The sequence below is a fragment of the Spermophilus citellus genome, assembly GCF_964194105.1.
Source record: "Spermophilus citellus genome assembly, chromosome: 7".
Taxonomy (NCBI): domain Eukaryota; kingdom Metazoa; phylum Chordata; class Mammalia; order Rodentia; family Sciuridae; genus Spermophilus; species Spermophilus citellus.
The window spans coordinates 148,129,640-148,145,826 of record NC_138188.1 but is presented as its reverse complement, the minus strand read 5'-3'; the positions used below and the strand labels follow the sequence as shown (position 1 = coordinate 148,145,826).

Here is a 16,187-nt window from a genome sequence, read left to right as displayed (position 1 = left end):
TCTTTTTAATGTGTTTGAGTGGTGATTTTTTTAATGAGGTAATGATAGTGTCACTTAACTTTATTTTGAATCAGAAATAAATATTAGGAATTGTTATGTTTTTAAAATAATATATCTTTATTACATTGATAGATTTGAATTATTTTTTACATTTATAATTAATAGAAAGAAGTTATTCTTTACATTTTTTTATTCTTTATGAAGCAAATAAACAGTCCCATTTTGTGGGTAACAACAGGGGATGATTATAGTTACATAGAACACTTTCAAATAAAAAAGGCCTGTTGTTTCCCAGGGATCCTGGTTTACATTCTGGGGAGTATTATCCTTGGAGTTACTACTCTTTTAAAAACATACATTATTCAAGAAGCTATTCTCTATCTGGAAAATGTGTGGCAATGACATTCCACTAATTTTCCCCATTTTCTTCTTAAGCACATAAAGCTGAGCATGGTGGTTCACACCTGTAGTCCCAGCTACTCGGGAGGCTGAGGCAGGAAGATTACTAGAGCCCAGGAATTCTAGACCTGCCTGGACAGAATAGTGAGACCCCATCTCAAAAAATTATATATTATATATAATGTGTGGATACACCGAGTATGTACTATATGCCATATATTGTTTTAAGGACTGTTTTTCAAATAAGGAAATTGAGGCATCAGGAAACAAAGTTCTTGAATGACGATTTTTGATAGGAATTTTTATAAAACACTTTCTCATTGAGAGTTATTTTGTTGGTTCTGGAATGAAAGCACAATTTTCAGCTTGTGTTTATGGAATAGTGGGTTAGAATGTCCACTACCAAAGATAACAGGTGGAGGACGTTGCCTCGACTAATATAGTTTGGCAGATCATGCAGCACCTGAGGAGCATTTAGGGATAGGCTGCATAATGGAAACTTGACAGGCACCAAGATAGTCTTTGCTGGCTATTTATTCATACTTGGGAATTCAAATTGCAGTAAATGTTAAAGGCAAAAATAGAGGACCACATATAAATAAAATGTAAGTTTCCTTAAGATTTAAATAAATTTGTTTAGCAATTTAAATTTATGGCAGCTGTCAGTATTCAGAGGCACATTACTCTACATTTTTTCTGAGAATCAAGGGTTTTCTCCATCAACATATTTGTGCACCTAGATGATATACTTTTGGCACAGGTGTTTCTTAGCAGAACTGTTTGTGTAGGAAAGAGCATCTTTTAGTTTGTTTTCATCACTTTTGCATGATTAGAAGTGCAAAACCACAAACACATGAAAACTTTCCCTAAAAATATCAATAATAATGACAAGTTTTTCAAGAACACAATGGGATTTTTACCTCTGATTTTCTTTTTGAAAAGTAGCAAATTTTGATGATATTTTTGTATTTGTAATACAGTTATTATAAAGTAGCTCAGTGTAGTCCTCAGTAAATCTAAATCCAATTTTATACCTTAAGCACACTTGACAAGCATTTTTTTAAAAAGAACTACTGCTGAAAATCTTTGTCTAGGCTATGTGCACAACATGAATAATCACTCTAGTATGTTTCCTCAATTTGAAAAAAAAGTTACCTTATAGTATTATCATCAGATATAAACAGAAATGTTAGATATAGTGTAGAAATAAAGGGTTTTTAAAATTTTTTATATATGACAGCAGAATGCATTACAATTCATATTTCACATGTAGAGCACAATTTTTCATATCTCTGTATGCAAAGTATATTCACACCAATTCATGTCTTCATATATGTACTTTGGATAATGATGTCCATCACATTCTACCATCATTTCTAAAAAATAAAGTTTTTATCACATATTAAAATTATTCCTACTCACACAGAACAAAATAATTTAAGAATACTTGGTTACCCAAGATCTGAATAGTTTCCTTATCAAATTATATTATTGCTAGAGTACTGGTTGTATCATTTTTCATAAGTAGATACAATTGAGCCATTTAAAATCCTCATTATTCAACCTTGAATGAGAATTTTTGTGAAGAATGTACAGTCTGATTTTCCAAAATGAGAAACCAGATGCTTACTAGATTGGCTCTTTTGCTAATACACACACATTGTGGCATCCGTCCTGGGAGACAGACTGTACATGAGTGCAGAAAACACACACACACACAATCACACAATCACACACACAATCATACACTGCAGCCCTTGGATCTTGCCAGTGTGCTCAGGTGGGCAGTCTTTGCTTCAGTCCCTCTGAACCAAAGGAGATTTAGCTGTTAATTGCCAGATTTCATCAAAGCTAATATATTAAATAAAGATCTGCTTTTGGCAAACAGCAGACTCTCATATAAAAGTATTGGAAGAGACTGAGGACAGAGCTCAGTGGTGGAGTGCTTGTAGCATACACATGGCCCTGGTTCCAATATTAATTCTAGTGCCACCACCACCAAAAAAAAAAAAAAGCACTAAGAGACAATAGTACCTAAGATATCAGAATCCTGATTTACCAGTCTCAGCTTTATCAGACCCAGTACCCCTTTTATAACAAATATTTTGTAAAAAAAAAAAAAAAAAAAAAAAAAAAAACTCCTCAACAATTTCTTTATTTTAATTTTTTGTGGTGCTGGGGCTCGAACCCAAGGTCTCATCCATGCTATTCACTGGTTCTACCACTGAGCTGCACCTCTGGCCCACCACAGTTAATCTTTAAATAAAATTGGCAAGGTTTAGGTAAAAAAAAAAAAATCAATATTGCAAAAATACGTGTTTCACATTGTTGTGCTGAAAGCCCAACAAATAGAAACAATGGCATAGTAGGTGGTTTGTCCCCTACAAACGTGGCAAATACAGCTGCAAACTTACACTGGTGCTGTTTCAGCAATCAGGGTCCATAAACAGCAGAAGCATCAGCAACACGATTTTCCAAAATTTTGAATAACCCTTGGGAAAGTTCTGAATAAATCAGTCTTCCCCAGTTTACCCAATAGTGTGCCTCTGGTATACCCAGATTATATTAAAATCTGCAAAAATGCATGGTATTTATGAATAAAATTCAGTTTGGTTCATGCTGCCATGAACTCCCACAATAGGAGTGGAAAGTTTGAAACCCACACCGAGTATGAGATTTGTTGACATTGTCTTGGGTACAGCACCTAGCATCCTCAACCGCATCCACTAAATGCCCATAGCATCCTCTCTTTCCCTAGTCTAGTGACATCCAAAAACACTTCCACATTCCCCACCATCTCATGGAAGAGTTAAGTCCTCCCCCACACTCTCCAATGATGAAAACTGAGCTTCAAGTCCAGCTCTGCTGTGTGATGGTGGGCAAGTGACTTAATCCTCCCTAGATGTCACCTCATCTGTAAAACAAGGATGATATTCATTCCCAGCTCAAAGGTAATGTGTGTGCTCTAAGTGAAACAGCATGAAAAGCTCTTGGCAGAGTGGCTGGAACATAGTAGCTTGCTTTTTTTTTTTTTTAATGGAACCAAGATCTTATTAAAGAGACTTTATCTTCATCCTGTCTCCAGATGAATCCCCACATGGCCCAAACAGTGTGCCCTAAGATGAATGAATAGATAAGAAGCCTGTGATAATGCAGTCCTGCAGGCCCTCCCTTCTTCCCTTCTCACCTCTCTTGTCCTTCCCCCTGAAACTTGTGCCTTGCTCATCTTTCTTTTTACAGATACATGCACACTCACCTTCTATTGGAAACATCTAGAGTTTTCAAAGGCTTTATTTTTTTTTCAGAGTTCATGCAGTCCTCACCATCCTAGCGTCTGGTGCTTACCAGAAAGGTGGTGCTTTTCTCAAGAGCAGTCAAGTCGAGTCCAGTGAGGGTCCAATGCCTGGTCATTCTGTTCATTCACACTGAAAAAAAAAAATAAGTGTATCACAAATACATTTTTCTGACATTATAAAATATTTTCTACTTTTTGGAAGTAGAGGGAAGTTTATAGGAGTAATCTCACCCAGATAGAAGGAATGAAATCATTCCTTCTTTTAGACATTTTCCTATGCATGTTTGATACTTTCCAATATTAAGTAATCATATGGACTCGTGCTTTATTATTTGTAAGTTTCTTCCACCGAGGTGTGTCCTGAAAAACCCCCATCTGCTTGTGACAAAAGGTTCATTAAGAATGTAATTTGTCCAAGATCACAAAGATAGAAGTGGTGACATAGCCATGGCCCGGAAGGCCACCAGCTCTTCATCCTACAGTTAAAACACAAATGTAATGGCTTCCCGCTAGGTCAGATACACGTTTTCTCATCAAATGAGAGTTGATGTCTGTGAACACCACCACTCCAAGTTGGGTATTTGCTCCTGTGAGTGGGGTTTGGTGTTCTTAACTGCAAGTGAAGCACCATTTGGGCCCCTGGTCATTAGGAAATTCTCACAAAGTACAATAATCCTTCCATCAACTTCATTTTATAAGGAGGAATAAAGTCACATGTGCATGATTTTACACATGGGGGGGGGGGAATGAAACAGAAATGAGACTGCATTGTTGAAATACATTTGTGAGTTGCAGAAGAAAGTGTGTCTAATTCTAGTGCAAGAAAAAAAGTGCCAGAGAACTGTCATCCACACAGCAAGTCATTATAGAATATTTAATAATAGGGACTTTAATAAATGCAGTTTTTTAGTACTTTGGAGTCTCTGAAACAGACTCTTAAAGTTATTTGTGCCTTACTACAATTGGAGGTGAGATGTTATCATTTCTATTTTCCATGTGGAAAAACCACCTCAGAAGTGACTACTTACCCAAGGTCGTGGGGGATGATATATAAATGCTGGGTCTGGGTTTAAATGCACCAGAAAGGACAAGTCATCTCCTCTTTGGATGTATCCAAATGTCTCTGTCATCTCAGAAACAAGATTTTCTCATATTTTGAATACTTAGCTTGCTTCTACTTTCTTTCCTCACCATTCCTGCGGACATGTGACATTCACAATTGATTGGGGTTCATGATCTCCCGTGTAAATGCTTGGCATATTAGCATCAGTGAGCTGTGCCGTTGAAATTGCCGCTCCAGAGCCATCCCATCAAGCACAGCTTGTGTTCCCTCCACCCCGTGTTCAGTTTTCTCACCATCTTCCCTCTGTATATGCCAGACCCTACCGGAGCAATTTTTTCTCTGCCCTTGGCTTCATTTGCCCTTTGACCATTTGTTAATCCTGAAAGCTTTATTTCTCTCTCCCTTCCTTGTTTCTTCAAAGACCAGTGTAAGCTCAAGGAAGCATTTTCTGACAATGAGAAGCATTTGGAAATGCCAGATGATGGTGAGCAAGGGTGGGCACTATTGTGCCGCTCACACTGTTTTCTTTGGGTCAAACCCAGAACACATACAAAGGAATAATTGTGAATGTCAACAAATGTAAAAGGAAATAGTCTCACTTCACACAGTTCAGTGGAATGTCATCTCTCCGATGGAAACCAGCCTTTTAAAAAGAAGAGAGTAAAAGAATCTGTGGATTTATAAACCCCTTCTACCCTCAAATGAAGGACAAAGTCAATTCACTAACTGACAGATTATATGGTGAAACTTTGCTCTCCTAATAAATTCATATTTGCATTTTCTCTAGAGATTTAACAGAGGCCTTTTGTAGTTAATTAACTGTAGAAGAAGATAAGATTGGACAGTCGTAAAAGGAGGTATATTTAAGGTTTTCTGTGGGGTGGGCTGTAATCTATTTTTATTTCTAATTAAAAGCCAAGAAACTATCGCTAAACTGGCTCAGAGGAAAACCCACCCTCCCTCTTCTTTGATGTTGCTTTGTGCCCTGGCGAGTGCTTTTGAGGAAACTAAGGAGACTGGGTTGATGTGTCAATGGTGATAAGGTTTTTGAAGTGGTGCCCCTCCTGTTCCGCGACGCTCATGATGGGCTCACTGAGATTCTTTTCCAGCTGCTTCTTTTAAATAACTTGTTTATTGCACATGCTTTTCCCTGCTGTGCGTTCAGGAGCCACAACTCACCATCTTGATTTGTCTTGTTTGCTTTCTGTGTCTCTTGCTTCCTGCGCCCAGTTGAGCCTGTCGATGCCCGCCCCGCTGCCGACCGAGGACTGACCACTCGACCAGGTATCTGACCCGCCTTCCTCCTGCCTCTCAGCAACTTCTGCTTGAGCAAAACAGGTCCTCTTTCTCCATGATCAGCCCCATAAGTTGCACACATTGCCATATAGAATCTGAAATGACCTTAAAACCAAACTTCATAAAATTCTCCTCACGCTTCCATTTTCCAAGTTTCTATTTAAGTCATCATCTAGTTTTTGTTTCTGAGCTATCCCTTTTGAGACTAAAAAAAAAAAAGCCCTTCTCAAATTTTGGGGTTTTTTTTTCTTTTTCTTTTCTTTCTTTCTTTTTTTTTTTTTTTAATGAAGAGGATTATGTAGAACCTGTCCTCAAAAATGGAAGCCCACAAAAGTGCAGACAGTCTGGTGGTGACCTACTTGGTTCCTGCGATAAGCCTGGCTTTCCTTTCTCCTTTGGTCTCCACATGGGTCCTTTTCCAACTAAACTGGGCTCAAGCTTCAGTTAGTTACTAAAGTAGGCAGGACTTTCTGAAAATACCAGAATTGGTGTATCTCCAGAGCCAGAAATACTTTTTCTCTTTTGTGGGTTGTATATACTTACTCCCAATGAGTGGCTAAAATAACACAACAGATGTATATGCAAACTTTTGCAAATAAGCCCTTTTTATTTTTTATTTTAAAATGTCATTAATAACAAAACAGACAATTATTTTTTTATCCCAAACATTAAGAAGAAATGCACTCTTCACCCTCTGTTCTCCGTTTATCCTATGGTTGCAAACTTGGTTTTAAGCATAACATCACACTACAAGAGACACATGCATGCCTGGTATCTATGCCATACATAGCCTCACCCAGTGGGTAGGACCCATGTGTTCAGAAAATCCAAAAGAAGGGAAATTATTGAATTGAAAAATGTGTATATTCTGGGGAAATATTACTGCCAATAGCACCTGTTTTTCCACATTTTCTTTCTTTTTTACCCTCGTAAAGTCCCATGCAGTGGTCAAGGAACAGGAGATTAACCTGCCTTGAAGACATCAACATATGGCTGGGTGTGGTGGTGCACACCTGTAACCCCCAAGGGAGGCTGAGGCAGGAGTTCACAAGTTCAAGGCCAGCCTGGGCAACTCAGTGAGACCCTGTCTCAAAGTAAAAAAAAAAAAAAAAAAAAACATTTTTTTTTTTTTTTTTTAAGAACTGGGAATGTAGCTCAGTGGTAAAAAGCACCCCTGGGTTCAACCCTCAGTACAAAAAAAAAAAAAAAAAAAAAAAAAATTTAAATCATCAACATACAAAGGTCCCACCTTTGCTCCCTAATGAAAGAGCAGCAGGGCCAGAAGTAGGCCCTGTCTCTCTCGCTGCTAGTATATGCTCGAGCCCTGACTGCCTCCAGCACAGTCACGCATGAAGACTCTTGAGAGCCCTGCTTGTGGCGTCTTCCTGCTCTCACGCTGTGATGCAGAGTGGCAGCGGAGACAGCAGAGTGACACGTCCTGACAGCTGATCTCATTGATTTTATGAATCTTGTCTGAAGGGCTTTTAAGGGAACTTAAATTATCGTAAGTCAGAGACCATCTCGGCTGTCCTAATGTCCTCCTTATTGTCAGTGTCACGTAAGTGAATTTCAAGGAGCCACAAGTTGACATTCCCATTTTGCTCAGCCAGTTGGTGAGACTCAAAACGGAGGGTCAGTTCAATTCTAACTGCAGCCAAACCCAGCTCAGGTGGGCCCTTGGCCTTGGGGCATTTCTTCATGGGCTTCTCCTTTTATTTCTAAAAGGAGACACATTTTCCATATGCCAATGTAAGACGTGCAGAAGCACTCACTCAGCCCGTTTTCTGAATTGTGCAAGCCAGGCCTGTGTGTTCCTGTTGGAATAGGGGTGACACAACAGGGAATGTTTTTAAAGTCTGACATGAAAAGGACATTCCCGTACACTGGCAAATAACTAATCTGTTTTTAGACACTAGCTAATGATATCAGGTAAGTGGGAGAAAGCCATCCAAAGATCTCTGTTGTGCCAGTAAAAGAGTATTTTGATATTTCACAGGGATCCCTGCATTACATTCTGTGGAGAGTTAAAAGAAATTAAAAGGATAAGGTCCCTTCTCTCAGGAGCTTGAGGAATGAAGGAAGGAACCCACTTTACAGATTTAGAAAGATGTCATGGAACCTGGAAGGCAGAGAAACACAAAGCTACCTCAGGGCCAGCAAGGACCCTGTGTGATGTGAACAGGTAGAGACTAACCCAAGGGTGTGATAACTGGGGGACTTGCTGAAGATGAGCTTCCAGAGAGGTTGTGAAAGCCGTGAAGCTCTTGGATTGACAGGGAGGACTGTTCCATACAGATGAGAGAACGTCCTAGGCCAGGCTTCCTTGTTGACACCAGGTAAGACTTGTTATGCCCAAGAAGAGGGCATAGATGATGAGAAAGAATGTTCAGATGTGACCCGAGGAAGGTTCTGGTTACAGCGTGTTTATGAACACCATTGTTTTCTGGATATCTGTTAGGTCATGTAGAGACCCCAGATTTTTGTGTTGGTAATGAGTCTGTTGAGCATTTAGACTGATTTCCTCAGTTGCTTTGTAGCGTTCATTTTGGTTCTTCGTCATCACGTTGTGAGGCCACACACTTGAATCTGAGGTACCAAATTATATCTTCAGACTTCAAACCCTTCCCGATTACCCTGAGTCACTATTTCTGAGTCATCCCTGTTATGCTCAGAAACAAGCGAGCCAAAGGGTGTTGGGTTTCTCCCATCTAGTGCTCTACAGTCACGAGGAGGAAAGTGCCCTCTCCTTGATTTTCACATCTGACAAACCAGGAGGCTGAAACTTCTAGCAGGAAGAGTCACAGAGGAGCCACAATAATAACAGTATGATTTCTAGGCTGGCTGCTACTCCCTTCTGGCTTACTTCCAGAGAAAAATTGACTTTTAAAGGACAAGTTATAAGAAAAATGCATCAGCAGGCTCTCCATGTGGGGTGGAGAGATCCCCTGCGCTTTATGGTGTATTATCATCCTTCTCAGTCCTAGTCAAGGAACCCACACTGCCCCCAGTGCACAGCAGGCCCTTCCCTCTCCTGACTTAGATGGAGAATGAGCACTGATGGCACCAGGAATGCATCAGCCCAACCCAGAAGAGGCCTCTTGCACACCTGTGAACACAGGCCCCTGCCATTTGTTTAAAACTGCCCAGTGCATGCAGTATCTGCCTATTGTTGATGTTTTCCTGTGTTTCCAAACTTCTTAATTTTTCTTTTTCTTTTATACCAAGGATTGAACCCAGAGGTACTTAACCACTGAGCCACATCCCCAGTACTTTATTTTTTATTTTGAGACAAAGTCTCCCTATGTTGCTTAGGGCTTCACTAAGTTGCTGAGGCTATCCTTGAACTTTAATCCTCCTGACTCAGCCTCTTGAGTCACTGGGATTGTACAAGTGTGCACCACCAGGTCTGGCTAATTCTTTGGTGAAATTTGTTGGGTGTAAAGAAAGTCTTCAGAAAATGATCATACCTGATAAATGAAAATGACCTAGCAAGAGCTCTTTCTGCTGAAAATCTTTCCAACTAATGACCTATAAACGTTCATTATCAGTCATACTGACTTGTTAAATGAATTTCATTTTTTTTGATCACCAGAAGTGTTCTGTATTATTTCAGAAATAGCATGGACTTAACATAATTTTGAACTGGAGAACTTATTCTTTAGATTTTTTTTTTTTTTTTTAGTATAATTGACTCCAAATCTAAAAGGGAAGACTATTCAAGAGGGTTATCTTTAAAATCTTAGAAACTGGGCTGGAGATGTAGCCCAGAGGTAGAACACTTTCCTAGCATGTATGAGGCTCCAGGGTCAATCCCCAGATCCACGCCCTCCCCCACCAAAAAAACAAAAATGATCTTGAAAACATAATCTTAATTATTATATCTCCAGATCCTGATAACAGAAAAAGGATGAGTTCCAAAGATGTCCCTATTGTTATAGAAGGAAGGATCTCAGATTTTAAAGCTCCTCCTAGGAAGATTAAAAACGTACCACCAATGCACCAATGAGAAAAGAGTAGTAGTATCGCCCTCTATGAAAATCAGTATCAGGAGGTTAGAAGACAGAAAGAGTTGAAACTTATAAATATTGCTAATAACTTTAAGAAAAAAAGAACAGAGAGCTCTGCAGTTCTCAGGGTGGGGACTAGCAAATTAGGTCAATTAGAGGACTACTGTTAAAGAGATGAGAGAGAAAGGGAAATCTTGTGCTTTGCTTATGCTCTTTATGTCTCTATGAACAAGAATGATCTTTAAAAGGAAACTGAGGCCCAAGATAGAGCAAGATGAGAAAAGAAAGTGCTATCCACTTGTATTAGTTAGCTGTTGCTATATAACAAATAGCTCCAGAGTTTAGCAACTTAAAAGAGCAAGTGTTTAGTTTATTAGTTTTTAACAGCCAGGATTGTGGGGTGGTTTAGCTGCATGATTTCAGTTCAGGGTCCAATACTGACATTGCCAGAGCTGAGGTTCTCTGAAGGCTTGACCAGGGATAGTAGGTCTCTTTCCAAGGCCTCTTTCACATTGCTATTGACACGAACGTACCTGTCAACCTTCCCAGGACTATAAGACTTCTTGGGCATCATTACATGGCATCTGGCTTCTCCCACACCAGGTGATCGAGAAAGGAAACGTCATTGCTTTTTATGACCTAGTCTCTGAAATCATATACTATCATTTCTCCCATATTTTGTTAATGTAGAAACAAGTCACTATGTCCAGTCCACACACAGGGTGTGGGTATTAAATTCCTCCTCTTGAAAGGAGCCATATCAACAAATCTGTGAATGTGTTTTAAAACTACTGCATCTCCCTTGCCAAATTCAACTCCTCATGACCCAGACAAACTCCAGAGCAAGAACTTGAAGGTGAACTAGAACCTCTGCCCATGGTCTTTGTGGAATTCTGGAGAAGAGGAAGTTAGGAATAGGAGAACAGTTCTGAAAAGAAGAAAGGAGAGAAAGTAGCACCACCATCTACATGCCATGTGTAGACTGACATTGTTGGTGGGTCTCTTTTGGGGTAGGTTACGAAGCAGCTGCTTTTTAGGCAGTTGGACGAGAAAACAGGTGGATGTCACACCCAGCATGGTTTCCCTGGGCTTTGTCAAATCATGCTGCCTTTCTGTAGCCACACATTCTATGCTATAGGCATGGTGCTTTTCAGTGTTGGCAGGTGTGCGACAAGTTCCACAGTACCTCTTAGTAAGACTGGAAGGGCAATTAGGCCAAGAGCAAGGAATTATTTCCCAGAGGAGCTGAAGGAATTCAGGATATGGAGCTAAGAAGGGGACGAACCAGCATGACATGTTGCCTCTCCCTGGAGTCTGATAGGCCTCATGAAGGCCATCGTGTGGAAGGCAGGGCACCAGCTTGCTGTGGTGACCCAGGCTGCAGGCCCCAGGGAAAATGGTGTCAGCTTAATGTAAGAAGGCCATTCTAGTAGGCAGAACTATCTGATACATTCCCTGTGTCCAAGCAGGAGCTGAGAACCCACCCCTGGATTGAAACACCGTAGAGAAAATTATTTTTAAAAGCCCTTTCATCCTAAAATTTGAATTTTTGATATTTAAATGTTCCAACATGGGAACTGACACTGATCCTTTGTGCTTTCATTTTTGTTTCTAAAATACCTTTGCATTTTGTTTTTAAACCTCTAATTATTATTTGAATAATGAGATTCATTGTAACAATTGGTGTAAGGATCATATAGCAATCCATAGAGAAGGAAGAGTATTATATACTGAAGCTCTATACTCAGCAGAAGAAACACACACACACACACACACACACACACACACAACTAGAATGCTCAACTAAATAAATTATATAATTTTACAATGCTTCACTGCATAGATACGTGAACATAATTTATTTGTAATTAGAACAAAGCCTCAAAGTAACAGTTCTGTTCTACCAGGTAATTAATGCTCATTTTTTTTTCTGAAAAAATGACAGCACTTAGAAAAAGGCACATAATAGGCGAAACAATAAGTCCCTAAACCGACATTTTCTAGGAACAAATGCTTCCCAACCTCCCAACCAGCATTTATCTTTTGTCCTCTCCCCACATCCCTTTTAAATTATCACATGTGTTTCAGACTTCTTTGATCTTTAATTTCTTTCTGTTTAAAATAGGCAGCGATTAACCATTTAAATACAGGATGTTATGTTCCTTGAAGAAAGTCCTTAATTAATTTCCTCTAACCTCAATCCTAGAAAGAAGTTTTTGGTAGCCTTTGTTCTCATAAAGTTACTGTTTATAGTCAAAACTCATGGATTTTCATCTTGGCATGATACAGGTTCTGGGCTGACAAATATCAAGACAGAAGAGATCTCTGAAGTGAAGATGGACGCGGAGTTCCGACACGACTCAGGATTTGAAGTTCGTCACCAAAAATTGGTATGCCAAATTATTCACCTCTTCCATCTATTGTTTATCTTACCAAAGGACCTGTTATGTCTTGCTCATTCTGTGTGAGGAATCAAATGAAGTAAAAGATAAAAACAACAATGAAATGCTTGCCTGTAGGATCCTCATGAAAACGTGAAGAAAAGGGGGCTCTGTTATAGCTCCATCTAGAAGGCAGCTAAACCCCTGCAGGGTTTAAAGTAGAATTAATTTCATTATAACAGTCACGTTAATTAGCTTGCACACTATTCTCTAGGGAAATAGATTTATACAGGTTGATCGCCTCTAATCTGAAAATCCGAAATGCTCCAAAACACAATACTTTTTGAATACACTGACATGATGCCCCAAGTGCAAAATTTTATACCATGAGATTTTGTTTCATGCACTAAATTATTAAAACATTATATAAAATTGCCCTCAGGTGTATATGAAACATAAATGAACTTTGGGTTTAGAATCAGGTCCCATCCCCAAGATTTCTCGTTATGTATATGCGAATATTCCAAAATCCAGAATTTGAAACACTCCTGGTCCCAAACATTTTGGACAGGGGATTCTCAACCTGTAATAATTTTTTTTAATATTTTACTTTTTATTTGTATTTGGACACATACCTTTGTTTTATTTATTTATTTTTATGTGGTGCTGAGGATCAAACCTAAGGCCTTTCACGTTTCTATCTGTCCCTCCTGCCCTTCCCTCCTATTCCCTCCACCACTTCCCAGCATTTTAGTTCTCTTACAAGGGAAGAAACCCTGCAGATGTGGGTGGAGGTGAGAGAGGATCACCATCCCCAATCTTCCCAGCAGTGTCATTCATCAGAAGGTTTGGACAAAGACACAGGCAGCTTCCTTTTCAGACAAAATGGATTTCTTTCCTTTCTCGTGTTAGAATTGGAATAAATACAATAAGGAAACATCTCTTTGCAGGCAGACAGCTCAAATAGTTATATAAAATCTTCATCAAATTCAGATAATATATCCTGGATTATGTTAAGGCTTCTTCTATGTTAGCAATAAGCACAGTGAGGGATTAAATTAATAAAAAGACAGTTTATCACGAATTCAGTAATAATACTCGAGAAATACTTTCAGTCATTTGTTTTGTGTGTGTGTGTGTGTGTGCGCGCGTGCCTTTTCGGGTGGCAAATATCTTTCCAATATCCATGAAGCTTATAAACCCTAGTACTAATCTCCAGAAGAAATGTTTTTATTGTTTATGCCTTTTCCCTTCCCTCCAAATTACTGTAGCAAATCCAAAACTGACTTGGGATTTGGATTTGCATTTTCACTCTCATTATCTGTTTTGTCAAAAGACATTTACCCTTTGAAGCATGGCTTTCACTTGCAAGTTCAGTTATTGGGAAATCAGAAGTGCTTTTGATCTGGCTGATGCTGAAAGAGTTCCAAACAAAAAACTGAGGGAACTGCTGAAGAATTGAGAGCCCATAGGACAGAAAGCTGAAGATGAATGTTCAGATTCACATTTTCCGGAGCCTGTGTCATATAAGCCCTTTTCAGTAATTACACTAACTCCTGTAATGCGACAGTGACTAATGGTGGTGGCAGCAATTAGGGAAATCAGCTCCCTCTACTGAACTAGTTGATAAGATAATGTACTATAATTAGTGCAATGAATATTACAAAATTACAGTATTTTCTTAAAGACATAGGGGTATGTCCAGACTCATATTTATTTCTGATTACCTCACATTAGTATCATTAGCTAATTAATGACTTCCTTTAATAAATATGTTGATCTAGCATATTTGTTTAGAAAAGGGACTGAGTATGAACAATTCTAATTTGGTTGGAGAGACACCATGCATAACATCCTTCTAGAAATTTGCTTTATGTGCTGTGGTTTGTGTGACTGTTGTAGATTGCTACAGTAATAGTTTTAGCAATGAAAATCTGTCATTTGACTGTCTTTGAGGCTTTATTGAAAGAATTATCTAAGCCTCTGCTTTCACTAACTTCCTTAACAAATGTGTTGTATGTTTAGCAATAGTTTTTCTTTTTTTGGTCCAGCATAAGACTCCTTATATAACAAAATGACAAAAGTGGCAGTGTATTTTTGTTTTTAAATCGATAACATTGAAAAATAATGACTTGCTTTTGTATACAATCTGAAGAAATGTGGTGCAATAAATTTTTCATACTGAATATTATTTCTTCTTTACAATGTTCTCCAAATTCTTTTTATTTTATCCAAATAAACAAAAGGATAAAGCAACATTTTTAATTTTGGCCTCTGTAGACAACACCGAGAGCATGAGCTATGTGTGACTGTTAAGAGCCTCTTGGCCTACTACTTTTTCCCTTTGAAATAACATTATGCTTTTAACATGCAGTATGCTTCTCAAGGTTAATTAGAATCTTACTGAATCCGTGTAACTGGAAGTAGGTAATGTGATGTGTTCTTCTGTTTTGGGTTGCTTATTGCTAAGTATTAAACACATTCCTCTAAAGAAATGAGGACATCTGTGGGTTTGGAAAGTACCTAAGGCAGGGTCACTCAGAGTCGCACATCCGGAATTCCAGTTTAAACTTGCTGTTACTTACGCCTGGCCTCCCTTCTTAATCTCCTTGAGTGCCTTCATGGCTGAGATAGGTCCTAGAGCTGCCAGCCCGTCACTTGCCAAGAGTTCGCCTGTCACACAAGGTGTCAGGTCCCTGCAGACTTCTGTTTCGACATATGGGGGGAAAGTAGACTTCCCTGCACCTGGAGAAGCCACATGTTGTTCATCACTCTGTAAAACAGGATTATCATTCTTAGTGACCGACCAACTCAGAGTGTAAGATTCAGTGAGGACAGAGGATATACCAGAACTTTCCACAGACCGCAACCAGCGTCTCTCTCAATTACAATCCTTTCTCTTGATTTGTTTTCAAGGTGTTCTTTGCTGAAGATGTGGGCTCAAACAAAGGTGCAATCATTGGACTCATGGTGGGCGGTGTTGTCATAGCGACAGTGATTGTCATCACCTTGGTGATGCTGAAGAAGAAGCAGTACACATCCATCCATCATGGTGTGGTGGAGGTAGGTAAACGTGGAGGCATGTTTGCTAGCAGAAATCAAGGAAGACCTGAGGGAAATTAGGCTGAGCATTGGTCTAAGGATCAAGTGTTCCTCCATGGTGCTCAGATTGCAGTTACTCGTCTCTTGCTGGTTTTTATTCATTCCACCATACTGTGAATATTATGCTGAATATTATGATTTTTATCAAAATTACCAGGTGCGGTGGTGAATGCCTCTAATCCCAGAAACTCAGGAGGCTGAGGCAGAACAATTGCAAGTTTAAGGCCAACCTCAGCAACTTGGAGAGACCCTAAGCACCTTAGTGAGACCCTGTCTCAAAACAAACAAAAAAGGGCTGGGATGTAGCTCAATGGTTAAGCACCCCTGGGTTCAATCCCTGGTACCAAAAAAACAAAACAAACAGAATTACCAAAATAACACTAATAATAAATAATGCCTGGCTTAAAAAACCATGATTACACTTAAGCCTTTTTTAAAACAAACAAGCAGACAACAAAAATAGTATCAGAAGTTATGAAAAGGAGAATAAATAGATGGTTGCTTTTAAAAAAGATTATTAAACACACTTATTCCTAATTTTTTTCCCTTTAAATAATCTGGTCTCTAAATAAAACCTGGTAAAGATAAAGGTTACTAATTTTCAGTAATGATCCTTATCTTTAAAATTCTGCAGGGAGGGCTGG

At 39.0% G+C, this 16,187-nt stretch overlaps 1 protein-coding gene across 6 annotated transcripts in view; it reads left to right on the top strand.

The window, feature by feature from the left end:
- APP (amyloid beta precursor protein) overlaps positions 1-16,187 on the top strand; it is a 248,829-nt gene that overhangs the window by 224,067 nt on the left and 8,575 nt on the right. For 3 of the 6 annotated variants that reach the window (XM_081302873.1, XM_081302871.1, XM_081302869.1), the window contains 3 exons: positions 5,988-6,041; positions 12,350-12,450; positions 15,358-15,504. In XM_081302873.1, coding sequence (XP_081158999.1) covers positions 5,988-6,041; positions 12,350-12,450; positions 15,358-15,504 — 302 coding nt within the window. The remainder of the gene's footprint in view (positions 1-5,987; positions 6,042-12,349; positions 12,451-15,357; positions 15,505-16,187) is intronic. The other 3 variants (XM_081302874.1, XM_081302872.1, XM_081302870.1) reach the window with 1 other exon arrangement.